The sequence below is a fragment of the Pogona vitticeps genome, chromosome 2 (assembly GCF_051106095.1).
Source record: "Pogona vitticeps strain Pit_001003342236 chromosome 2, PviZW2.1, whole genome shotgun sequence".
Classification (NCBI taxonomy): domain Eukaryota; kingdom Metazoa; phylum Chordata; class Lepidosauria; order Squamata; family Agamidae; genus Pogona; species Pogona vitticeps.
The window spans coordinates 282,003,751-282,030,978 of NC_135784.1; the positions used below are offsets into that span (position 1 = coordinate 282,003,751).

A 27,228-nucleotide genomic window follows, 5' to 3' on the forward strand; every position below is an offset into this window, starting at 1 on the left:
TTTAACGACTAAACAACGACAATTACAGCAAACGCCAGAGGGTCGGTGATATTCCTTCCAGTCCACAACAACGATAGGGATTATTAAAACATAATCTAACGCGCATTTTAAATGTTGCCCAATCGTTGGATTAACTTCCTAGGAGAAAGCCATTGAGGCTGCAATCGTACACACTTAGGACGAGGAACCTGTGGCTGTTTAGGTAGTGTCGGACTAAGGGTGGCCTCACTCGGAACACCGACTATTAGGGCTACGGCTGATGGGAACAGTAGTCCATCTACATCTGGAGGCCTGTAAGTGCCCCCTGGCAATCGTGTTGAATTCAGAGGGGCTCATTTCTGATTACCGACGTTTAGGATTGCCCTGTCGGCTTTCGGGGACTTGGCGGGAATGATTTGTGAATCAACAGACATGAAGTGGCGCTCGAAGGCTCTCCGAAGGTCTCGCACACCTTTTTTTTTCAACACCCCCGAGGCGACCTTTCCTCGGTTTGAGACGCGGTCGACCAGGCAGCCCAGCCTCCTTCAGTGACTCACGGGAAGGGGAGTACCAACCCGTGCTGGAGGGGAGGACGGCTGCCGATGAAGAGAAAGCGTTTCCACGTAGGCTCGCTTTGGGATTCCCGAAGGGCGCCCAGATCGACCCGCAGGCCTTCCCTAAGCACAGCAGGGTGGATTGTGTTGCTTCCAAGTCGTCTGCACGGAAGAGTTTGCATTTCCTTTTCTTTCTCTTCCCCCCCCCCCACCAGTCCCGGCTCATAGTACGGCCCGGCCTGGCCAAAGTTTTTCCGGTGGGGAACGCGCGTCGCCCTCGGGGAAGTGGCCTGACCGAGATCTGGACTTCGTGGGCGCTCGGTGGGGGCGGCGGCGGCGGCATGGCGTTGCCCGGTGAGCGGGGCGAGATCCCGGCAGGGTGTGCAGAGTGAGCCCGCCTGTGGCCTCGTAGGTCGAGGGAGAGAGCAAGGCAAGGCGGAGATGAACTGAGAGGGGCTAGCGGCTTGATCCGACATATGGCAGCTGGGGAACAAATCTTCCTGCCTTAGTTCTAGAAGTCGGTTTGATTTCTATGCCCACTTATTTAGGGGTAACGCCCCCGGAATTCGCTGAAACCTCCCTCTGAGTAGGCCCTTCTAGGATTCGATTTTTTTTAAGTAATGAGACTATCAGACGAAAAGCTGAATTTCACAAATCTGATTATTATGGTTCAGTTTGCATTCACTTGCAAATGCAGAAACTGGAAAGAAAAAACTTTCTGTTGTGTTCTGTTCAATGCATTCATTTACAACTGCAGACATTTGAAAGAAAAGCTTTCTGGTTTGTTTGTGGGGAATGCGTGGTCCTTCAGATGTTGTTGGACTGTATCTCTGATCATCCCTTGTCACTGACTGCTTTGGCTGGGGCTGATGGGAACTGCAGTCCCCAGGTGTAAAGGTCTGTATATCCCACATCCCAGTCACAATGGGCTAGGTAAAAGGGGGAAAAAGTTGTTGGAACCATTTTATGGTTTGTCTCCAACTGTTTTGTGGGGTTAGCAGAAAGAAAAAGAATAATAGTAAAGATGTAAAGAGAAGAAATGTCCCTGCTTTATCCTGAGGTAAATCCCATTGTGTTCAGTGGCCTCATTCTCAAGTTAGTGTACAGTATGAGGATATAAGATTCCTGCCTTTGTGTCCGTCAGTACTGGGAGGACTGCTGTAGAGGTAGTGTCAAACCTATGTATCTTCCAGCTTTGCTCTCTAAATGCTTATATAAGAATGAAGCTGTTCCCTTTGGAACAGTTTATAGAGCAAGATACTTGTCTGTCTGGTGTTTTCAGTGTTTTGGATTCTCTATCTCTATGGGCCTTACATATGCTACATGCAAAATTAATCTACATACTGTATATCTGATCCACTGTGAACACTGACATATATCTAGCAGTTTCTGTCAAGCTAGGTATATGTCCATATGGGTGCTCTGATCTAGTTAGGTATACCTTCTTAATACCTTAAGTATTGCTAACTAGTATGCCATATATTCCTTTGGAGTATCTAGCTCAATTGGTCAGAGTATGGTGATGCTAATAATTCAGAGGCCAGGTATTTGAGCCTCAAAATGGCTGTCCAGTTCTGAGTGAGCAGCTCTTGCCCCTGTCCATCTTGGCGATAGAACTTGTACTGTCTCTGCAGAACAACCCGAGTGCAATTCCTGGCATTTTCAACCAAATAGTTAGGCAGTAGGAGATGGGCAAGTTCTGTCTGAGACCAATGAAGCCACTGGTCTACATGGCAGCGTCCTTCTGCACTACAGTGGACATTTGATTACTGCATGTGAGCAAACCTGGAAAGGTAAATGGGAACTGTGAAGACTCCTTCAACATGTCCGTACCTTTAGGAGAAAAAAAGAGGAAAGTGTGATGCTTATATACTGCCTCATAGTGCGTAAAGCACTCTCTGGGCCATTTACAATTTAATTATGCAGGCTACACATTCCACCCCTACCCACCCCCAGCAAGCTGGCTTCTCAGTATACCGACCTTGGAAGGATGGAAGACTGAGTGAACCTTGAGCCAGTTACCTAGGATTGAACCCAGGTTGTGAGCAGAATTTTGGCTGCAGTACTGCAGTTTAACCACTGTGCCACAAGGCTGGACAGAGCTGGATTAATCCCTCCCATGTTATAGTGGTCAGGTGCTGTCAGCTATCCTGTGTGAAACAGGAAAGAAAGCCAAGTAGTGTTCACCTTTTTGAATTAGCTGGTGAAGATAGACAGGAGACTGTCTTCAGATTATATTTGAGCTGTCAGTGAATGCTTTATGTTATAGTAAGAGTGGACATCATGCAGTCATCAAGCCATTTTTTGCAGCTCCCTCCCAAAATACTAGCTTTTTGAAAGGCCCCAGAAAATCATTAGCACAATCAGCCACCCAAAATCTGTAGCAGGGCTGCATGCTGCTTTCCTGGGTTCTTGCCAGCATATCCAGAATATGCTTCCTGATAAGAAAGCATTCATTGCAGTGGGTGCCAAGAGAGAGAAGAGATGGATAGACCAGTGAGAATAGGCACCTTGGCTTCCAGTCCTATACACCAAGCATGACTTTTGCTTTTGACTGGCAATGAGGGCCAGGAGCTTCAGCGTTCTCCAAGCTTGGTTCTGTGCAGTACAATTTCATAGTGCTTTCTAGGAGGAATCCAGAATATCTAAATGCCTAAATACCAGTCGAAACAACTGAATAATGCTTATTTCCTGTGAACAGCCGTGCCTACAGTTCAAAAAAGCAGCAGACAACAGCAACAGACTAAAACATTAGTACATCCAATTAGCAGAAAGCATTTGGTGGTTCTTGTTTATGCAAGACTTCAAGGAAGCACAGTAGCAGCAAAATATTAATATTGTTGCCTAAGACATAGGATTAAATGGGTGGGGTAGTCAAATCAACAGTGAGTAGAAGAGTTTGGAACTATGTATCAAGAAAACCCCAACTTCCTATTAATGTCCTTTCATTCAGAAACATGTACAGTGGTGCCCCGCATGCCGATGATAATCCTTTCCCCTGAAATCGCTGTTAAGCAAAATCGTCATCATGCGAAAAACAATTCCCCATTGGAATGCATTGAAACCCATTTAATGCGTTCCAATGGGGAAATTACCTCATCATCCAGCAAAGATTGCCCATAGGGTAAGCCATTTTCTGAGCACCGACCAGCTGTTAAAATGGCTGCCCTATGAAGCATGGGTCCGGAAAAGACAGGGCAGCCATTTTCCGGAGCCGGAAAAATCGTCGTCTTGCAAACGGTTCACGAAGCACGGGCCTAATCGTCGTGAAGCAAAAATCCCCCATTGAAATTACTATTTTGCGAATCGCTATAGCGATCGCAAAAAGTCATCGTCCTGCGGGTTCGTTGTTTAGCGGGGTCATCGTCCTGCGGGGCACCACTGTATATAGTATTTTTCAAAACATGTTTTCTTGTAAGACTGCCTTGAAAAAGAAAATACATCATCCTCCCTTTTCCTCATTTTAACTAGAATTTTGTAGTTGATGTATTCCTTGTCACACATGCTAGTTAGTGCTGTATGAAACAGTGTTTATTGTCACATAACAGAAACAGATGGGCTTGTTTAACACTTACCTAGGACTGTGTTCCATGGAACTAGGTGAGACTTGCATCTGAGTTGTCAGTTGAACTATTGTGCTCTTACCTCTGCGTAGGCACATATAATTGTAAAATGAAGGTGAAATGAGACAAAATGAACTTACAAAAGCAAAATACAGCTATTTATTTATTTATTTATTTATTTATTTTATTTACAAGATTTTTTTAGCCGCACCATTACCAGTGGTCTCTGAGCGGCGTACAACAATATTAAAACTTTTAAAAACATTAGAACCATTAAGATAGGCAATACAGTGGTGCCTCGCTTAACGAGTGCCTCGCTGAGCGATGAAATCGCTTAACGAGGCACTCTGGGCCATCGCTGGAGCATTCGCTCAGCGATGGCCCCTATGGGGTTTTTTCGCTTTGCAAAGATCGCTAAGCGATTCGCTTAGCGATCTTCGCAAAACGAAGCCGGGGAGAACAGCTGATCGGCGGTTCCAAAATGGCCGCCGGAAGGTCCGGGCCGCATTTTCGCGCCCTGCTCTCGCTTAACGAGGGCGCGAAAATGGCGGCGCTATGAAGAAACATCGCTGAACGGTGAGTTTTCAAGCCATAGGAACACATTGAACGAAGTTCAATGCGTTTCTATGGCTTTTTTTGTCCCGTTTAGCGATGTTTCGCTATAGCGAAGGTTAATCCGGAACGGATTAACCTCGCTATGCGAGGCACCACTGTATTATAATACCCTATATTAAAAATAGTAATTAATACATTCATATTAATAAATCCTGCTGCTCATATAGCCAGCTAAAACACTATTTAATTAGAATCCTGGCTAAACAGAAAGGTCTTTGCCTGTCGCCGAAAAGCCAAAAGTGTTGGATCCAGGCGGATCTCTAAAGGGAGGGTGTTCCAAAGTTAGGGGGCAACAGCTGAGAAAGCCCTATTTCGGCATGCCATCCCCCTCACCTCTTTCAGGGATGGCACCTTCAGAAGAGCCTCCTGGCCTGATCTTAGAGGACGGGCAGGCTTGTATGGAAGAAGGCAGTCCTTTAGGTAACCAGGTCCTAAGCCATTTAGGGCTTTATATGTCAAAGTAAGCACTTTGAATTGGGCCCGAGCAGCAACCAGCAGCCAGTGTGAATTTTTCAGAACTGTTGTGATATGAGTCTACGCGGTGGCACCGCTTACCAGCTGTGCAGCTTGGTTCTCTGCCAGTTGCAGTCACCGGACCATCTGCAAAGGCTGCCCCAGTAGTCCAGTCTGGTTGTTACCAGTGCATGTGTGACTGTTGCCAGGCTCCGCTCATCCAGGTAGGGGCAAAGTTGATATAGTCTCCGCAGCTGTAAGAAGGCACCCCTGGACACTGAGTCCACCTGGGCTTCCAAGGTCAGACCGGGGTCAAGGAGCACCCCCAAGCTGTGGACCCTGTCCTTTAGGGGGAGCGTAACCCTGTCTAATGCAGGGAAATGGCCCTTTAACCTATCTGGCGGAGCACCTACCAGCAGTACTTCCGACTTGTCTGGATTGAGCCTCAGTTTATTGACCCTTATCCAGTCCATTATTGAGTCCAGGCATGAGTTCAGAACGGCGACTGCCACATCTGGTTTGGTAGAGAATGAGAGGTAGAACTGCCTTATCTTCCTCTGCCATATATTGTCTCTATTGGTTGCCCCAGAGGCCCCTCAACCCCCCTTTTTCCCAGCTGATTCATCAGCCAGTTCCTTCAGGGAATCTGGCAGCCAGCAGCAGTGCAGCCACAGTCTCACTGTCTCTCACACAGTGACCTATAGAAGGCATATGTTATTCGGCTCCCCTGAGCACAGGAATGCTAGTCCGGTAGGGCCCTGAAAGCAGGTCTGGCTTAAAAGCCTCTTCTCTCCCTGAGCCAGGTTTGACTGATGGTGGGAAGGGGGTGGGGCAGCCAGGAGTAGCCGGGCTCAATCCTACAAAGCAGAGGGAGATTGAGACAGGTTCCCTTGGAAAAAGCTGGCAGCAGCCCAGCCACAGTCCCACTGTCTCTCACACAGTGACCTGTAGCAGGCAGATGGACTTCAGCTCCCCTGAGCACAGGAATGCTGGTCCTATGAAGTCACAAAGTAAATTGTTATGTCAGAAATACATTGGACAGGTCAAATGAGACAATAGTTGAGGGAAGGGATTTAGCTGTGTCATTAAGAAACTCTTAATTTAATATGTCAATTTTTTAAATAATATGATTTCCATATCTTTTTGTACTAAACTGCTATAATACCTTTGCTTTGACATGTCCAGAATCTAGCTATTTCTATCCAGGGAACTCTGACAACATGAAAAAACATGTTTTGCTTCAGGATAATGCTCAGAGTTGCTATAGTAAGATGCACACATTCATTGATTCTCTTGTAATGGTAGTACGTTTGGCCTTAAAAATAGCCAGGAAGCTAGTACTGTATATTAATATTTTGTAAATGTTCTTCAGAAAGTATACTTCTGCATGCACATGGAAACTTGTTGAATGCTTGTTAATGCTGCTCTTAAAACTCTAGAAGGGTCATTTCAGGTAATGACAGTGAGAAGCTATTGTTTGGACACATGTTTATTTCCATGTTCACTCTGTGCCAAGTTTCCTTGTACCTCTTTGCAATTCTTTGAGAATCAGTCAACCAGAACCTATTGCCACATTTATCATTGTTGCCATTAGGTCCCTGCCGTTAAATTACAGTATATACAGGCCTGCACACAAACAGCCCACCCTCCAGCACTGGGCTTGCAGATATACCAGTGAGCTATAAACTCTTGCTAAACAGTGCAGCTGTGCTTTAAGTAAAGCATGTATTTTGATAACTGGATGCTGCATCTGTTTATATACTTGGGATATGTGAGAAAATATAGTTGGCGGTCTTACTATTTTGCTTGCAGATGAGTCGTTTCCTTTGTATATTAATGCATATTCAGCCTCCTAAAACTAATATGAAATGCACTTGGCTTTTTTCAGGTGGAAATAAGGATAACATCAGGGCTGGATGCAAGAAATGTGGCTATCGTAAGTATTTATCTACAGAGATGAAGACATGATTGAACATTACATGAGTTTCATGTTTTCTTAGTGAAATAGAAGTGAAGATTTTGTTTTCTCACCTGTGAACCAGTAAAGGATAACTATTGAATCATTTGCATTGTGGTTGGCATTCTTCGGCTATTATTTTCTTGTTCAATGTTGTTTAGCGGGTCATCTAACATTTGAATGCCGAAACTTTCTCCGGGTGGATCCCAAAAGAGACATTGTTTTGGATGTCAGCAGCACAAGTAGTGAAGACAGTGAGGAAGAGGAACTAGGAAAGCTGCAAACCGCTCCTGAAAAAAAGAGTGAGTCCTGCGTCTCTCATCCTTCTCTTTTTACCGTAGTTTCTTTGTCCATGTGTACTAGGCCTCATCTATGTTGGTTTCATCTTACAAAGTTAGCTTTGTAAATCAGTTACAGTTATAGTTCCAATATGCCCTAAAATATAGCTACTATTGTAGTTTTTTAAAAGTTTTTCTCAACAGTAACTAAATTTAGTGACATTTCCAGTTTAAAAAGTCACCAGTCTCAAAGTTTCCTATTCAGCAACATGGGATACATCACAAGCTAGCCATGTGCTCTTCCTCCTCCATTGTCTAGTGAAGTGATGCTCTTACCAGTGTAAAAGACACAAGAAATCTGCAGTTACATTAGAAAAGATGATGTGATCGTGTTATATCTTAGTGGAAAACAAGATTAACTTCAAGAAAACATGTATTCGTTTTTTACTTATTGGTTTCACATTTGAGTGTTAGCAATGGTCTTTTTGAAATTTACACTGAGGGATTCTTCCCGACAGTGATGCTTATCAAAATGTATTGGGCAATACCCTCTTGGCTTCAAAGGACATGCAACTGGCAGTTTTTCCTTATTCCCGATGCCTATCACATGCCATATTGTGCAACTGAATATGCAGCAAGGCACCCAACACTAACCTGGAAAATGGAAAAAGCTGCTAGCACAGTTGCTATTCCATGCACTCTAAATTTTAAAAAAGAATAATGTGCCAAACAGTACCAAATTCAGGGGATTCAGTAACATTTTGCTGTTGTTGTAAGATGTTACCATTTCAATTTACAGGTACTGCAGAGGAAGAAGAAAAGAAAAAAACAAGGAAGAAAAGCAAAGAAAAAAAATTAAAAAAAGCAAGGAAAAGGTAATTTGGGGGAAGACTTTGTCTCAGAACTTCTGAATGCAAAATGGGCAGATGGAGTAGCTTAAAAAGCATTGGCAGGAACCCTCTTCTGTCTTACTTCTTGGACAACAATCTGATGTTTAAGTGGTTGCTCTTTTAAAAAAAAACAAAAAACTTTCTGGCACTCCAAAAGCCAAAAAGAACCCTTAAAAACTAGTCCAAGAATGCAGAGGCAAGGCAACAGAAAACCAATCTACTTGAAAAGCAGGCAACAGTAGGCGAGAAAGTAAAGTTATTGTCAGGTTTGTGCAAAAAATGCCTTACTCACCACCAGCCAATTCAAAAAGCACCCCAAAATTTAAAAAGCGACAACTAAATGAGTGCCACCCACCTAGCACAACAAAGACTCTCTAGGCCTGGGCAGCATGACAGAAAAAAAAAGGCAAGGAAGCAGCCAGCCTGGCACTGGCTGTCTGATCTACAGACTCAAAATTCCTGCTTTCCCTCTCCTGCATGTTCTGTTTGGCTTGTGCCAGAGCTATTGGATGACAAATTTCTCAAGCAATTTGACAGACAAAGGACGAAAGAAAGAGAGGAAAGAGAGGAACATGGAACTCAATGGGACACAAAATTTCCATGCCCTTCTCTTTTGTAAAGACAAATCATTCATATGTAAGAGGCTGTCTTTCAGCAGTTGACTAACACTAGCTACATGAAGGGTCTCCTCTTAAAACCTGAAAGGAAAGTCTCTGGAATTAGCTATTAGTATACACAAGGATACATACATAAGGACTGGGGGTAAAGTATTTAACCAAGCTAATTCCTTTTAACAAAATATCCATCTTTAACTTTTTTAACTGGTCAGAGCACTATTTGAATCATTAAGTAAGTTGATCTTCTTGTGTTTCACAGATCTTATTCCTCCAGTTCCACAGATGAAGATGAGCCTAAACCCAAAAAACAGAAATCCCATAAGAGGGAGAAAAAGAAAGAGAAAAAGAGTAAATCCAAGAAAAGGAAACATCACCACAAAAAGGGGAAAAAGAAGAGGAAGAAGGGGAAAGATTCTTCATCTTCTGATAGTTCAGACTCATCTAGCAGTGACTAAGAACCAAAGCTAGGATGCCATAGACCCATTCCTATCAGAATTATGATGCCATACTGTTGAATATATATTTTTACTGAAAAAAATCCCATTATTTATAAATATCTCCTTATATTCAGCTAAACATTTATTTTAGAGAGATTTCTTTCTTCTTAGAATTTTTAGTTTCATTTTACATCCATTTTACAGTCCTTTAATATCTGCTTTAAAATCTGGCTTCCATGTATGAGCAAAAACCAACAAAAACAAAAAAAAAACCCAGCTACACTAAGGCTGCAGTTTTGTGGTCCTGAGCTCTCTGCTGTACCAGAGGGACAAAGGGAAGATTGGTGCCGGAAGAGGATTTGTACCCACAAGGTCTTGTGATGTGACCCAGGATGCATGCACGGGATGAGGACTGTGCCACCCCTACAGCTGGTATTAGTGTAATCAGTGGGAGGGAAACAATAATGGGGGGGGGAACCCTGCAACATGGAAAGGTGAAAAGTGTACCAACACCACCTTCTGCCCTGCATGTGTACGTCCAGGAAAATGATTTCCCCGGTTTGGAGTCTCCCCCTCCCAATGTTGAAGATTGTCCTTCTTGGCTGGGAAATTCTCAGTAGGTATTGAAGCCTCTGCTGTTGCCTACAGACATTTTCATATATTATAATCCATCCAGGCACATCATAATAGCCCACACGCTCAGTCATCGATAAAATAGGATGGAGTGCACAAGGCATGTCATTTTTCGGTGACAAGCAGTTTAAAAATGGACCCTTTGTGTTATATGGGGAAAAAAGGAAAAAGTTAAAAGCCTTTGTAATAAATAGTTGGCTGTGTTTACTCCAACCTTGGGATAGATGTTTCAAATCAGTCCTATTTTGTTTATGTATAAAATTGGGAATTACCCACATAGAATGGGATTATATATGGACGACAGAAATGGTGGACATTTCTAAGATTTATCATACATGTTTCATCTTGCAGTTAGATCCTTATACAGAGAGTTGTATGCAAAGGTGTTGATCTGTAATGTTAATATTCTATCTCCAATACTGTTTTTCGCCCTGGCAATGATGTTCGTACAAACAATAAGAAAATGAGATTTATATTTTGTGGGACCAAAGAAGTAAAATAAGAGGTTATGTGTCCTTAAGGATATTTTTACCATGATTGGTTTACTATAACTATTGTACAGGTAAGAATCCATGAATGTCAGTCTTATTACTTCCACAACACTATTTGGACTGAGTGAGCCTTGGGTTTCTTTCAACGCAAGGCTCACATGATTTTATGAAATACTTCCTTCTTTGGGTAGAGATGGGATATGTTTTCTGTGATATAGTTACAATGTTCATTATTTTAAATAGCATCTGTCATTGTGCAGAATTTCAGGGCCATTTTTGATTGCATTAAGGCTCAACAATGCAATACTGCATGCCAGGAAAGTGAATAAACAAGATAAAAGACATTCAGAGCAGCTCAGAAACACATTCAAAATGTCTGAGTGAACAAAAACTGCTAGTATTTGCTTAGAGTGTAAAGTATGATGACACCAGATAGGCCTGTTGGTTCCAAAAAACCCTCTTGATTATGGACGTAAAACTCACATCATCTCAGATAATGGTACCCCTTAGAGAAAGGCTTCAGTAGATTATCTTAAATCATAAAAAATCTGATAGCCTTTGTACTCCTTTTACTGAACTCATATTTTTATGGAGATTTGTAACTGTATCCTGGATGATCTTTCACCAGAAACTAAAGTAACAATCTGTTTTTTTTCTGATAAAGTATGGGTTTTTTTAATACTGGGAACATGTCATGTGACTTCAATGTAGTGGCACATTGGAGTCTTCTGGAGTTTATACAGAGATCCTCAAAGACCTTGTACACAAAACGGTATTAAGGGATTTTGGCCCAGTTTCTTTAAAAGACTTAATGTATTTATACATAGTATATTCCAACAACGGAACTTTACGTCTCCCACTTACAATGGTGCAGTTCTATCAAGTGCAAAGCATAGTTATGATGCACAATAATTCATTGTTGTGGGAACTCACAACTGCAATGGTATTTCTAGCTTTTCAAATAAATTGACCAGATAGGCGGGATATAAATAGAATAAATAAATAAATAAATATTTTCTTTGACATTTTAACTACCGTATTTTTTGCTCCATAAGACACACCTCATTTTTAGGGGAGGAAAACAGGAAAAAATATTCTGGCAATTTCAGCCCGCGGGGGTGGAGGGGGGAGCCTTGGAAGGGTCCGAGAGTGCCTGGAAGGATGCCAGTGGGGGTGAAATTGCCAGCTTCCAGGACCCTTCTGAGGTTTTCCAAGCTGGAATTAAGCCTGCCGGAAGAAATATCAACAACCTCAGAGATGCTACTCTGATGGCAGAAAGTGAGGAGGAATTAAAGAACCTCTTAATGAGGGCGAAAGAGGAGAGCGCAAAAAATGGTCTGGAGGTCAACATCAAAAAAACTAAGATTGTGGCCACTGGTCCCTTTCACCTTCTGGCAAATAACAGAGGAGGATATGGAGGCAGTGACAGATTTTGCTTTCTTGGGCTCAATGATCACTGCAGATGGTGACAGCAGCCACGTAATTCAAAGACCCCTGCTTCTTGGGAGGAAAGTGATGACAAACCTCGACAGCATCTTAAAAAGCAGAGACATCACCTTACCGACAGAGGTCCGCATAGTCAAAGCTATGGTTTTTCCAGTAATGATGTATGGAAGCGAGAGCTAGACCATAAAGAAAGCTGACCGCCGAAGAATTGATGCTTTTGAATTGTTCTGCTGGAGGAGGTACTTGAGAGTCCGCCGGACTGCAAGGAGAACAAACCTATCCATTCTAAAGGAAATCAACCTTGAGTGCTCACTGGAAGGACAGATCCTGGAGCTGAGGCTCCAATCCTTTGGCCATCTCATGAGAAGAGAAGACTCCTTGGAAAAGAGCTTGATGTTGGGAAAGTGTGAGGGCAAGAGGAGAAGGGGACGACAGAGGATGAGATGGTTGGACAGTGTCATAGAAGCTACCAACATGAATTTGACCCAACTCCGGGAGGCAGTGGAAGACAGGAGAGCCTGGTGTGCTCTGGTCCATGGGGTCACGAAGAGTCGGATATGACTAAACAACAACAACATCAACCTTTATGTGCATGGAGTTGCCCAAGAGGATTCTGGCCGTTGATTACTTTGCATTATAGCTAGTCCCATCAATGTCTACAGCAGTGTAACATGTATGGTAGCTCCTTGCCCTGACAAACTTAACAGGTGTAATTGTGAGAGGCAAGAGTAATTTGTCCTTATTCTTGTTTCATATGTTTATCAGCAAACAGAATCAGAGAATTCCAAGCGGAAATCAACAAAAAGGAATATTTTCTTTGAAGGGAGGAAGATCATAGCAAGGTAGTACTAAAAATAAGGAGGTTGCCACTGCTTTCTGTGTTTAAAATGTCACGGAAACTTAGTTCCAAGTACATTTTTTGGTTTACAAAAGAAGCTTTTCCCCCTATAGTATTACAGTATTTCAGCTCCACTTAGTTTAGTTCCCCACCCCATCTGACTAATTTAAAACTTTTTAAAGTGGCTTCCTGCCTTTAAAAAAAGCTTTGTAGTGTTTGCTGAATATGTAAGATAACATCTGTTCCCATCTGTGCCCTAACTGCTGAGCTTGGGTTTGTTATGTGCTATCAAGTCAGAACTGACTTATAGTGACCTTAATAGGGGTTTTAAGGTAACGGGGGTATTTAAGGAGTGGTTTTACCAGTTCCAGCGCCCAGTGAGTTTCCATGGGAGAACCAGGGAACTGAACCCAGGTCACCTGAATCCCACGCCATTATTCTATCCACTGTTTCATAAATAGCTCCATTTTGTGAGTGCTGATATTTCCAGAGGCTGCATTCTTTTCAGTTGTCTGTGTATCATTTTGGACAATTACGAAATTACTACTGCTTGAGATCAGTCAGTTGTAAGAGCTTGGCCCTTTAAAATGGCATTTTAAAAAGTTTTAAAATGAAATTTATTTTTAAAGTATTTTTGAAGCAATAATTAACTACCCAACGTGATAAAATACTTTCTTGGCTAGTTTTTATTCTTCAGACTTTTAATATTGACATTTTTGGATTTAAGTGTTGCCTGCTTTAAGCACTAAGATGGAAAACACTACTGTAAATTCTCAAATAAGAGACTCGTATAGCAATGAGTCATTGTCCTGGGCAATATGATCAGCTATACGATCAGCTGTTGCAAAGCAGGAGAACTATTAAGCTTTATAGGACAAGTAAGTTTTCTGGGAGGGCCTGCCCTTGCAAGACCGTTGGCTTATAGGCACGCTCACTAAGGTGCAACAGATATTGTATATAGCAGTGACCGATGTACCAGTTCCTAATCAGATGTGACTTGGATCTTAGCTTCTCATTCCCAAGAAGAGCAAATTTGTTTCCAACCCCTCCATGCCCCGATTTAAATACGTAGCTCTTGGCAACTTGGTTTTTCTCAGAGAAAAGGGAGACCTCGTAACTTAGCGGAAAGTCTTTTGAAAAGTGCTTCACAAATGTGAGGATATAGAGACTGTTGTTTTGGTTTAGACCAATTGTCTGTCATCTGTTCCTCCACATCCTCTCTTTTGCTACCTCAAAGCATGAAGAGCTGAGTAACAAATTCACTGAACTCCAATCAGGAAGGGTTCACCCATGTTGGCAGATTACTGCTTAATAATGCATGTCTTGCTGTGTTTCACGAGTTCTGGATTTATTAAGCACTAGGCAAGCTCCGTATAGCAAGACTAAGAACAGGTGACCCTCCAAAAGTGGAACTACAGCAAGATTGGGCAACGGGCATGTGATCCACCCACCCCCACCAAAGGGTGGGGAATGCTATCCCTGCCACATGCTGTCACTTGCACTGCTTCCACCCCAAAAATAATTTGCCTATGTGAAAAAAGAAAATATGCATTTTTGCTCCTGGAAGCATCCATGAGAAACAATTAACTTTCTAAAGAGCTGGCAGGCCTCCCAAGTGTTTTCACGCACGCACGCACGCACGCACGCACGCACGCACGCACGCACACACACACACACACACACACACACACACACACACACACACACACACAACAAAACAAACATTTGTCAAAACCAGAAATTGGCTTCTCGCTGCTTTCCTATTTTTCCCCTTATCATTTTTCCTATATTTTGTGTGGCCCATTGTGGCTTCCAGGGAGAAAAGTGGCCCTCAGACTAGAGATTTATTGTGTGCAGTTAGCAACATTCTCCAGCACAGATGGGAAGTGTCTCCCGGGGTCTGGAGGACAGAAGGTTTCTCACCCTTCCCACGTAGTTAAGCTTCTGGTTAGCATGTTTTTCTTCAGAAGCAGAGATGTTTGAGCATTGCTCAATTATCATTAACCTGTCAATATCTTCTATGATGGCTGTAGCTACCTTTTTAAAATATAGTATTAAACATTAACAGTATAGTACAGTAAGTCAAAAGTGTTCAGGACAAAGACAAGAACAGCTACTATACAGTATAGTTAACAATCAAGATTGGTGAGCTGGATAGCTCAGTGACTGAGGAGTCAAGAGGTCAGGTTGAGAGTTGAGTTCCCCACTGGGCCTCCTTGATGAGGCTGGACTTGATGATTCAAAGGGTCCCTTCCAACTCTGCAGTTCTATTATTATTATTATTATTATTATTATTATTATTATTATTATTATTATTATTATTATTATTATTATTATTATTATTATTATTATTATTATTATTATTATTATTATTATTATTATTAAACTAATTGATGTTTCCACTCAATAAATTCAAAGTCAGAAAAAAATGAGGAACAGAATAGTTTTTTCCTATTCTGATTTAGCTTAGTCTAAGACCGCATGCTGTGTTGGCACAGAATACAGCCTTCAGAGCTGACACACACTCAAGAAGGAGTCATGCAGAGACAGAGCAATATAGAATACAGAAGAAATAGAGAGTAACAACAGATTCTGCCAAGTTCTTGTAGCTAACAGCTATTTTCTGTTACTCAGTTATGAAGTCCAGCCCTACTGTGATACTACAACGCTACATCTTTAAAATAGGCAAAGACCCCATCAAAATTGCATTGTTGATACAGTATATAACTCAGGCTAGATCTATTTATTATTGCAAACAGGATTTTTTTTAAATTTTGCACAATCATTTGTTTCAGTAATTTTTGCTATTTCCTTTCTTATGTTTAAAGTTGGTCTCCAGTGGTCAACCACTAAATAAGTCACTAAATAAGTAAACAAAGGCTTTCACCATTTATCAGTGTTGCAGATTTTAAACATTAAGGCTGCAACTGGAGGGATAGTTATTCATTACTACTCATCTATGGATTTCTGGTAATAGAATGTGGGGACATTATAGTGTTTTGCCAGGTAACATACCAATTTTAATTCCATGTCCAAGCAACTTCATTACAAAGTGACAAAATAATGGCAAGGCCTTAATAGAGTGTGTTTAGATACCTTTACAGGCTATTTTTTCCAGGAAATTAGATTTCAAGGAGATCACAAACACTGCAAAATCTTTGAAAGGGTTTAGGTATGTAACAATTTAAAATAAACCATCTGTAGCTGTGAATTGGTTGTAGAAATATTTATGACATGGGTAAGCCTACAGATGTTTGTGGCCTTATAAATACTGAGTCATTACAATTCCCATCCATCCTAGCAAACATATGAAATGGAAAGGGATTATGTAGTTTGCATCCAAACTTATCCCAAGTAAGATTCGTTTGGCACTGACTTTGATGACGTTTCGGCTCCAGGTCAAAACCTTCCTGTTCCAGAAGATTTTTAATTGAAATAATATCAACTGTGGGTCCTGATAGCAATTTTTAGAGTACTGTATTTTTCGTTTCGTTCGTTTAGTCGTTTAGTCGTGTCCGATTCTTCGTGACCCCATGGACCAGCGCACGCCAGGCCCTCCTATCTTCCATTGCTTCCCATAGTTGTGTCAATTTCATGTTGGTTGCTTCGCAGACACTGTCCAGCGAAGCAACCAACATGAAATTGACACAACTACGGGAAACTCTGTGCAACTGTATTTTTTATTGTATTTTAATTGTTTTATCTTTATATCTTATATTTAAATTGTTGTAAGCTGCCCAGAGACCTTTGGATAGTGTGGGTGGCATATAGGTTGAGTTAACGACAACGATGACCATCATCATCATCATCAACATCAACATCAACATCATCATCATATCTGGAGGCCACATGTTGCATAGGTGTCATGTAGTCCATGATCAAGTCAAAGGTAGGGGAGCATTCAGTATGTATCCCACTCTCTGCAATACAAATCAGTAGGCCTTACAAGAACTTACCTTTATTATGTCCGCAACCACACATAAAACTAAGTATTTTAAACATTCATCCAAGGTGCAGCCTAAGAATAATTTAGTTGTCAAAACATTGAAAAGGAATTGCAGTGATGGCTCTTTAAGTTGATGTGAAAGAGCAGAGATGAGTGCCAAACGAGAGGAAGTTTCCAGCAGTGTTCATTCTTATTAAGTGCACATGTAAGAACATTTATGGACTATTGAGCTGTGAATTCACTCTCTACAAACCCACTTTACCAGCTTGATACTCCCTTGCTTGTCAATCAAATGAAAACTTTGAAATAAAACTCTTCAGCACTTCAGAACGGTTTTACAGCCAATATGGAACAGCTTGGCGTTTTTTTTGGGCAACCCAGTTTGATAATTGCATCTCATAAAACTAAGTCTAGGTACTCCCTCCCGAAAATAAGTCCCTTTGAGTCTAGTTGGAATTGTTAAGGAAACCAATTTAGAATTGTATTACCCAGAGTTGTTTCTGCTGAGACTAGGGTTGTCCTTGGAACCTATTGAGGGTAAACATCAAAATCTTCTTAAACCTGTGTTTTTATAGATATTGAAGGAAATGGGCAAGATATTTAAAATTCAGTGAACAAAAGTTTTGCAGAAGGAAGAGCCGCCTTTCAGTTTTGATTTTCATTCCCCCTCAAGGGACTGCACAACAGCCAGGAGCAGGAATGTGCACAGGGAAAACTTCTGGGTTTCATTCACCTAGGGCTTTTCCAGATGGTTTTCCAGGTATTTTCAGGTCATTTGGGTATCTGCCCTTTAGGTAAACTGGAAAGTGCCAGGCTTTTTCCAATTCTTTTGGTTAGGGTTTCACCATTCAGGGATCTGGCACGAGTCCAAAAAACAAACAAACAAAAAAGCCCACCAGAAGCAGCAAGATGAAAAGAACAAGGGGAAAGATGCTGCTGCTGGCATGGCTGAGAAATGGACGGTAGTAGCAGTGACAAGGCAAGAAGAAGAGGGGAAAGGGTGTAAGGGGCCAACCATTCATTTGAATATTGATGTAAGGAGATTTTACATCAATGGGCAAAATAGTGGTAAACCAATTGAGAAATCTGATTACAAAATCTAGTGTTTTCAGCACACTTTTTTTTGCTTTCAGAATAAACTAACAGTACTTGAAACATTTGGCTTGGTACATATATATATACTCTAGCCGCCTAGAGTGGACTGGTAGCCCAGATAGGCGGGGTATAAATCAAATAAATAAATAAATAACTTATTATTATCAAGCATAGTAACAGACAAGCAGACTACTTTTAACAGACATATCTAACACGCAGCTTCCAGGCTATCACAAGACTAACTAAATAATGTAATTGCCACTTGTTTTTATCCATCTGGCAGCAAATCCATGCAAAATCCATAGGTTAATGCAATATAGAATCTGACTGGTTAGAATGCTCCACCATGCAAATAAAGCATTCCAGTTTTTCTCCACACATTCTTACACACATACGTACATGTTGGGTTGTACAACTATATATTCCAACAGAATTAATGTCATCTTGCAGCCTTACTTAAATCCTGAGCAGCATGACCATATATATGTTTAACCAGATGTAAGTCACCCTGTGATCAGTAGGAATTTCTCCTAGGTGGGTGTTCACAGGATTGCAGCTTATAAATACATCCATTTATGTAGTCCTGACAGATGAGGATGTGAAGAATGGAAAGTGAAGAACTTTAATGGAGACAGTTCAGAGGACTCCGTTCTCATCTGATACATGTAAGAGATAAACAAAACATGCAACAAAACGGCCTTGTCACAATATAGATCCTAGTCAATGAGTCAGAAAGAGAGGATGGCAGAAAGTAATCCACATTCTCTAACAATTTAAGAACTTGCAAATAAAGATGTTAAAATTGCTGGGTGATATTTTGTATGTACAGTGGCGCCTCGCTTAACGGGTGCTCCGTTTAGCGACAAAATCACTTAGCGACAACTTTTTCGGAGCGTTTTTGCACTTTGTTTAGCGATGGTCCCTATGGGCGATTTTCGCTTAGCGATGGTTGGGACCATGCTTCACATAGCGATTACATTTTGGGTCCCCTGTTTCGCTTAACGATGGTTTAAACAGCCTCATGTTTGCTGTTTTTTAAATGTTTTTCCTCAGTAGCATGTCAGATGCCTTCCAACCTGAGGGGCCCATCTTCCAGTGTCACATCTTTTAGCCTTTTGTTTCTGTTCATGGGGTTTTCTTGGCAAAGATACTCGAGTGGCTTGCCAATGCCTGCTCCAGGTGGATTGCGTTTAGTCAGAACTCTCCACTATGACTTGTCCATCTTGGGCGTCCCTGCACAGCGTAGCCCATAGCTTATCTGAATTACTCAAGCCCCTTCACCACAACAAGGCAGCAATCCATGAAGGGGAATGGTATGCTATATTTGTTGTCAAAGAAGGGTATCACTGTGCTGAAAATGTGATTGCTTAGATAGCAGATCCAATTTCAACTTCTCCAAAATAGTTGATTTTGTTGTTTAAAATTAATATATGAACTTCTGTTCAATTTTTTGACATACACTAGCTCCAAAATACATCTTTTCTCTTCACAGTGTGTGCAAAGCCATTAGATGCACTATTATAACTGCCTGTGTATTTCCTACTGACTATGAAAGATTAATGGTCTGAGTTTAAAAGAAGAAAAGGTGGGTGAGAGTAAGAAATTGTTTCATGAGAGGGGATTCATTGTTACTTAACCTTTGTGGCTTTTAGTAGATTACACTGTACACTATGAGCCCAAAGAGCTATGCCCAGATTTCATCACTTGAAGAAACTGGGTGGCTTTAGCCAAGCTGATGCTCAGCTAGTACAAATTTATCACACTACCTAATTACTATTTAGCTATGAAGGTCACTGAGAATTCTTCAGCCATACATACCCAGCCTCATAGGCATATGGTGGAAACAAAACAAGGAGGAAACCTGAGATCATCAGAGGAATGATGGTAATAAAAACAGGGATGGATTCACATATGTTATAGAAATGGAAATGGAAAATCAGACAGAAGCCCACCATTTTCTTCTGGACTTCCCTATCACATTGTATTGTATTTTATCTTTGGACTGTCTCCTTATAGGATTTTCAAGATAAGAAATATTCAGAAGTGATTTACCATTGCCACCTTCTGTACAGAACTAAAAGAAGTTAGATTGATTGTCATTGGATCCCCAGAAGAAAATCTACTCTCCATTTGAACACTGCCAATGCTTGTCTTAGCAGCGCAATGCCATGTTGCTACCACATGTGGACTTTCCGCTCAGCAGTCTTTCAGTAGGATACTTTGATTTTTATTCATCACCTTAAGATGCACAGAGCATTTTCTGAGTTAAATATGAAAAAGAGTAATTTTATTCCTCTACTCTTTCATAGGATCTGTTCTGAGGGTATCAGTCCATCTGTTCCAGAAGTGGTGGTGGTTACTTGAGTCACTGCCATTGCAGCCTTACTGTCAGTGGGGAGACCAATGATAGCCTGAGGCATTTCTGTGTGGCCTACGAAAAATGAGGTAGCACCATATATGAGAACTTGTTTCAGTTATTGGATGGTTACCAAATACATGCCAAGTCACTGGTAATAATTCAGTTACTGCCCGTATTTGTGTTAACTTTCACAGGCCTTCTTTCTTCTTGTTGTGTCTTTTGTATTGTAAGGCTGAGGGGACACTGCTTTATTATTGATTTTCATGTGGTGTTTTAAAAGCCATTTTAGGACTGAGTGTTGTAAAATGCTTTACATAGAACTGTGGAGATGGATGGGATCTCGAGTCATTGAGCCTGACCCCTGCCAAAACGGAACAAATAGGCAAATGTGTTCTTGATTTTATCTCTGACTCACATTAAACCCCTGAATATGGGACTTCCTTTTCCAAACTTGTCCCTGGATATATTTGCTTCTGCTCATCTTAAATGTACTAATAGTATAGAAAGAAGTCTTGACATTTATTTATGTATTGCAAATAAACACTGAATTGTTTTAGCTTCCTTTTCTTCACTTTTAATGCATGGATCTCTCTTGTCCTTTCTGCAGTAAACGTGTTTCAATGATTAAAAACAAAATATTAAAGTAGTATATATTCTACTGTGATACATAATATTATTTAATTTCCTGGATATATTTATGTCACCAAGCCTCTTCAGCAATGTCGTTAATAATAATAAGCAATATAGATGAGTACTTAGATGAGCATATCCCATATATGCTTGGAGATGCAACCAAGAAGCAAATTTCCAGATCTATTCTAAACTTATTTTAACCTTGAGCATCCTGCCTACAGCTGTTGATCATTCCCTGGTTAAGCACATTATTTACTTGGTCCTAAAAGAGTCAGCTGATACTAATGGATGACAGTGATGATGGGGGAGATATGGAAGAGAGAGGACTAGCCCCAATCCTTTGCAAACATGCCTTGTGAATGACTAAAGATGTCTATGATCTTCTTACAGCACAGTGAGCAACCGACCATGTGGATGGGAGAACCTTAAGAGTGGTCTTAACCGACCAGATAGGCAGGATATAAATAAAATAAATAAAAATAAAAAAATAAAAAAAATATCTGCACAATGCTCTGAAGCATGAGTTTCTCTGGCTGGGTATATTCGTGTTTAATTCATGCTATGTCCTGAAGTATATCCCTTGATGTGGAGTCACATTGCAAATTCCTTAACATGCATACATGATCAGTAGCTGTGTGCTTCAGCAGTCGAGAACTTTCTATCAGTAAGATAGACAAGAGCTAGGCCATTTTAGCCTTTCTCCAGCTGAGCATAATTTAGCTGTGAGTCTGCCAGCTGGAACTCCCAGAATGGAGAATTGTATGGAGTAGCTTAGTGAAGCAAAGTGAAGAACAGAACACTTGCAATCAGTCTTAATCTTGTAAGGTTTTTGCTTGCTTTTTCCATAGTTTTTCTTCCACATTTAGGACTGTCATACTTTGATACCTTGTCTGTTAGAAAGTATTTGAAACAGTATGCAGTGTGCAGAAAATTATCTTAAAATTGTATTAAAGTAGAAATATTTTAAAACTTGGGGTGTGAAAAAATTGCTTACTGTAAGTGTTGCAAAACAATGGACCAGCTCTGGCAGAGCAAGGTCACTGAAATCATATCATTTCTTGGCAACCACCTGTTTTACTTTTCAATTTGAAATAAGAATCTAGTACAGTAAACATTTGAGAGCTGAGAATAATATTGTATTATAAAAGCATACGTAGGATTTATATTATAAAAACCTTTCTCTTCAAACAAGATTTGCTTTGCAACTGGCTGCCTGAGTGGGTTTTTTAAATGGATCATTGTGCTTTATTGCTCTGAATGTGTTTTTGGTGTTGCTTTTGTTTAGTGTTTCTTTAGTGTGGCATTTGTTTGATCCTATTTAGTATTTGTATACTTAGTTTTTAGCTTTAAACATTGTCTTTTAATGGTGTAAGCCACCTTGGGTTCTTTTTAAAGAGAAAGGCAGGATAAAAATATTTAAATAAGTAAAATAAATGTTATAATAGCAACATTCAAATAGAGACCTTGAAACCTGGAAGACTTGATGGCTAATATATTTATCAACCCAAACAGTGGATAAACCCCATAGCTGTTGGCACTGCAAGCAATATAAGAGGGGGAAATTGTTTGGGTTTTAGTGAGAACACAGAACATACTAAATATGAGGAATAAATCAAACACAGGTATAGGGCAACTTAAGTCAAGGAGGAAAAAAGAGCATGAGAATGAAAATGATTCCAGGCAAATGTTAAAGCAGCAGCTGGGATATCTATGCAGCACTAGAAAATCAACAATGGACTTTACACAACTTGAAATCTGGCTAAGTTGGGTAGTAATATTTTGTATTGATTTTGTGTGTCTTAAAAATATGCTTAGAAGCTCAATGCATTTTGTTTTTTACTTTTTCATTTGGAGAAATTTGCTATTTCTTCACTTATTTGTGAGAAAGCTTTTACAGCTTTCAAAACATATGTTTTTGCTTTTCCAAGAAATGTTATAGAGATGTATTTTCTGCCTTTAAGCTATTTTATTCTACCTGAATTCAATTCTACCTACAATAGAAGTTTTGTATTTGAATGTTTACAGTTTTACCTAACTGTAAGACTTTGGATTGTAACATTTGTGCCTACAGTTTTTCTTACAATGGTAAGATGTGGATGTTATAAAAACTCTGAACTAGAGATGGGCTTCCCTGTCCTGGTGCCTTCAGGTGCTACCTCTGAGTGGGTGCCCACTGGAGGAGGTGGGGCTTTGAAGAGCCAAACAACTGTTTGACTAAGAAATGAATAGTCAGGAATGGCTGAACCAGTGGTTCATGCCCATCTCTACTCTAAAGTGATTTTATGTTACAGACTATAAAAATATTGTAGAGAAATAAAAGCTTGTAGGAATTGAGCAATTTGAGTTGCCTGAAATTATTGTAACAAAGAAATAATGCACCGTATACTTAACTTAGATACCCAGATGAATTTGGAAATGCTTGTCTATGATTGTCTGGTTTCATTCTGGGATTAACCCTTTACTGGGGTATTTGTCAGCTCTGATGAAACATAGACTTTTGATCTTTGCCCAGGAGATCTATAAATCTCTCTAAGTAAGACATCTGGGGGAATCAGGTATTCTCTCAAGGATCTGACAGGACTGCCACTGGTAGCCCCCCCCCCACCTCCACCCACATGCAAAACTGCATGAGATAATACTCAAGCTTCTAAAGGCACCAGAACACAAGTGGATATCAATCAGAAATTTATGAAATAATCACCTAACAGCCCAGGATTTCAGCCAATGACCAAATGCAGCACTCTGTAAAATACAGTAGTGTACTGACATATTCTCTGTACTGATTAGCTTTGCATTGCTTCTTCCTTCCACTTCCTCTTTTGTCACATATAATGTGGCAGAGTTCTTATATAATGTGACAAAAAGGGAAGTGGAAGGAAGGGCAGAGCACAGCTAACATCTGCACTAGAACTAACACATGACTCTTTAGTAGTATTGTGTCAAATTGTTACAATTGTAATTGTTTTAATTCAATAAACAGTTAAATTATGAAAAGGTATGTTAAATGTTACATTAGAATCATAATGCCTTCAGATGAATTTCAAACCTCCTTTTTTATATGAATCCAACAGATAAACCTCTTTATTTCTAAAAATAAATAAATAAAGGGATTTGATAGTACTTTAAAAAAAGTATCAAGAGCCCACAGCATTTTTGATTAATGATGTTTTTGGTGTTCTCAGACACAAACATGAAACGGAACATAGTAGGCTGGCTTTTTGCATAACGTTTTCTAGTGTAACTGGAGGATTTTGGCTATGGAGTCCTATTCTAATATAAACCAATTGGAAAAAAGAGAGAAATTAATAGATAAAGCTTTCTGGATAGCCGTATATTAGAAATGGCCTAGTACTTGCATTTCCTACATTAAGGGTAGCAATCCCCCCCCCCAATCTCTAGCAAAAGGTAAATGACAAGAAGTCTGTAATATAACTGCTTTCCTTTCTCTTTGACCGCCATGAAAAGAGGGTATGACAATAGACATCTTCTGGAAGAAAAGATAACCCAAAGGCAGTCATGTTAGTCTTTTATTTTTACATCCATATTTTAGTAGCTCAAGTACCCACAGGCTATAACAATTCATGGAATGACTACGTGACCAGCTTACAAACCTGAAAGTGCATTGGACAAAGTGCTCACAAGTGTAGCCCATGTGAGCTGGAGGGGGCATAACTCAGTGGTAAAGTATATTCTCTATATGCAGAAGCCCTGTGTTCAGTTCCTGCCCCCCCCCCGAGAAAGACTGTTGCCACCGTTGGTCAGTGTGACAATTGATCTAGATGGGCCAGTAAAAGATAGCCTCTTTGTAAGGTTAAACACATGTGTACAGTTCTTGCACAATTGCCATGCCCTTATGAGAAAAGCAGCACATGTACCAGCCCCAAGATCAGGTTAAGGCCATTTGGGACGGAGCTGTATTGTGGATTTCCATGTAAGGCAGTTGGTGCAGTTTGCAATTGTATATGGTCTGCAACTGGTTACCACAAATTGCATTTGTAGGTCAAACTAATCTTGCATAACTTGTGCCCGTGCCGGGGAAATGACACCACTGGCAGTTGTGTGACCTGGAATTCAAGAAGTGACCCTAATAATTAACTGCGAACAAGTCCCAGTGGCTGGGTATAAAGCAATGAGGGTTCATAGCTTCTAAGCAGGACCTGCTAATGGAAAATTATCCACTTGGATTCTGGATTGGGCCACTGCAGATGACATCATCCCCCCAAACACTTAGATCAGACCTGGGCAAAGTGCGGCCCGAGGGCCAGATATGGCCCGCAAGCTGCTCCTGTCTGGCCCACCAGTCGTCGCTCCAGTCTGGTGTTCAAGCACTTGTTCAAGCCCAAGACAGACTGGATTTCTCTCACTGAACAAGTTGAACAACAAAACCATTTATAGCTTTTTGTCTAAAGTTGATCAGTTGCTTATCTTTAACATACCGCAAAAAACTTCTTTAGCATTTGTGAAGATTAACAAGTTTAAAATAAAATCATAACATCCCTGTTTCATTTTATTTTTAAGTAAAGTTGGTTCGGCCCCCAAACACAGTTCAGATTTTTAATGTGGCCCCCTATAGAAATTAATTGCCCACCCCTGACCTAGGTTATGCAAGAGGAATTTGGCCTTTTAGAGTGTCATTAAATGTTTTTAAGTTGGTAAAGAGAGAAAAAGATGTTCAACACTTTTGCAAAGTACATATTTCTTTTTTATGTCATTGAGATAATAGTCATAAGCAACCATTTTACAATTATTTTAAATTTATCCACTATACATTCAGAAGTACTTGGATATTTGCAGGAACTTTTTGTTCTCATCAACCTTCTGAATAATGTCCTTTCTCGAGAACTCTGAAATAATTCAGCCAACATATAGAAGAATCTACAAGACATTTTTGTGATTTCTTTAAAAAATTTCAAAATTGCAGCTGTTAGTCAAGAGGAGAGTAGTTGCATTTTGGAGAAAAGTTTACTCTCTTTCTCCAGAGTAGGAGTGGGGTTCTTACATCCTCTCACTTTTGTGGTGAAACTGAATGGGGGAAAAAAAGCTCCTTTCTTCTCAGTGAAATTGTGAGGTGCTGCAGGAGATCTCAGAGGATTTTTTGGCTAAGTTTTATAAACAAACAAACAAACAAACAAACCTCAAAACCACCAACCTGCACAGAATTATTACAAGTCTGGCAAGTTTTCCAGATAGGATTCACCTGGAAAGGGGCCAAGAAACACAAAGCTGAATAGGATGGTTTAGGCCCTGTACAGAATGGCATCCTTCCTATGTAGAATTCAGCAGAAAGGGCATTAAGTTGCATAGAATTGGCAGTTTCCTGCGCAGAGTAATGGGGGTGGGGAGAGAATGAATAACCACAAAAGGGAAAGTGGGTTATTGTTTTCATGGCACGCCAGAAAATCTCACTAATATGGATGAGGGATGGGAGAATCTCAGTAGACTGTAGGAAAAAACTACATATATGCAACATGTGGTGGTGGACACTTGGAATCTGCCCAGGAAGATGGGTTCAGAGGCCACATCTCTCTACACCTCTTCCCTGTGAGGTGAACACATGAGAGTTCATGCTTTTGAACAAAGGGTTATGGCTGTTATTGGCTGTTAGTGTACAACATTTTCTTTCCCTTTGGCACAATCCGCATAGGAATGGAGTGCCTGTAGGGAGAATGCTTTTTTAAATTGTGTGCAAGGCAAAGCACAAAAAGCTTATCCTACCTTTCCAACAGGAATCCTTGGCTGTGGGAGTTACCTCAGACCATTACATATTCAGGGAAGGCAGAAGATGAGTGAAGCAGCTTCAGCCTCAAACCATTGGCTGAGTGTGGCGATAACATCCCTCCTATGGCTCAAATCAGTTGCTCTCTCTCTCTCTCTTAGCGCTTGGGGGAAAAGGCCAGAGTTTTCCATCCCTGCTCCTGGCCACAAACTAAAACATGGTGCATTAGTCTGCTTTTTCAGAGTGATAAAACTGGTTCTGTAAAAGATGTAATGCATAAAGAAAAGAATACAATACACACACTCCAGTACTCTTTTTTTGAGCCTGACCTTGACATCTGGCCAAAAAAAAAAAAAAAAAAAAAAAAAAAAACCATTTGGAAGTGTTGATGTCAGAGGAACAGATGCAAATCCAAAGATTGCAATTTGCAGTATCCAAGCTGTTCTCCATTTTCAGCTCCCTCCCTCTGCAAGGCTCACATTTGCTGCCATGAAAGAACAAAGTAGTGTGTGTGCATCTGTTACATATACAGGGTGTGAAGGAGGAAGCGGCACTCCAACTTTCATTACAGTAGGACCCCCCCGTACCCATGCTGGATAGGTTCCAAGCCCCCCATAGAATGCTGAAAAACACAGATTATAGTGGACACTATTTTAATAGTGAGCACTATATATAGCATGGTCTCTCAGTCCCTCTAGTGATGAGTTCTGGTAACTTCATCTTTAGAA

At 40.6% G+C, this 27,228-nt stretch overlaps 2 protein-coding genes across 2 annotated transcripts in view; one reads left to right on the top strand and one right to left on the bottom strand.

Annotated features, from left to right (window-relative positions):
* LOC144586390 (uncharacterized) overlaps window positions 1–27,228 on the bottom strand; it is a 439,742-nt gene that overhangs the window by 349,572 nt on the left and 62,942 nt on the right. The gene's annotated exons all lie outside the window — the stretch shown is intronic.
* On the top strand, window positions 458–11,490 carry SREK1IP1 (SREK1 interacting protein 1). Its single transcript, XM_020783679.3, has 5 exons — window positions 458–887; window positions 7,053–7,100; window positions 7,283–7,423; window positions 8,199–8,274; window positions 9,166–11,490. Exons 1-5 carry the CDS (start codon window positions 875–877, stop codon window positions 9,359–9,361), a joined length of 474 nt encoding a protein of 157 aa, XP_020639338.2. The 5' UTR covers window positions 458–874; the 3' UTR covers window positions 9,362–11,490.

Bases quoted from the DNA above. Each gene is read 5' to 3' on its own strand.
- SREK1IP1 (XM_020783679.3), top strand. The intron at 7,101-7,282 runs GTAAGTATTTAT...AATGTTGTTTAG, and splicing joins ATGCAAGAAATGTGGCTATC to CGGGTCATCTAACATTTGAA. The intron at 8,275-9,165 runs GTAATTTGGGGG...TGTGTTTCACAG, and splicing joins TTAAAAAAAGCAAGGAAAAG to ATCTTATTCCTCCAGTTCCA.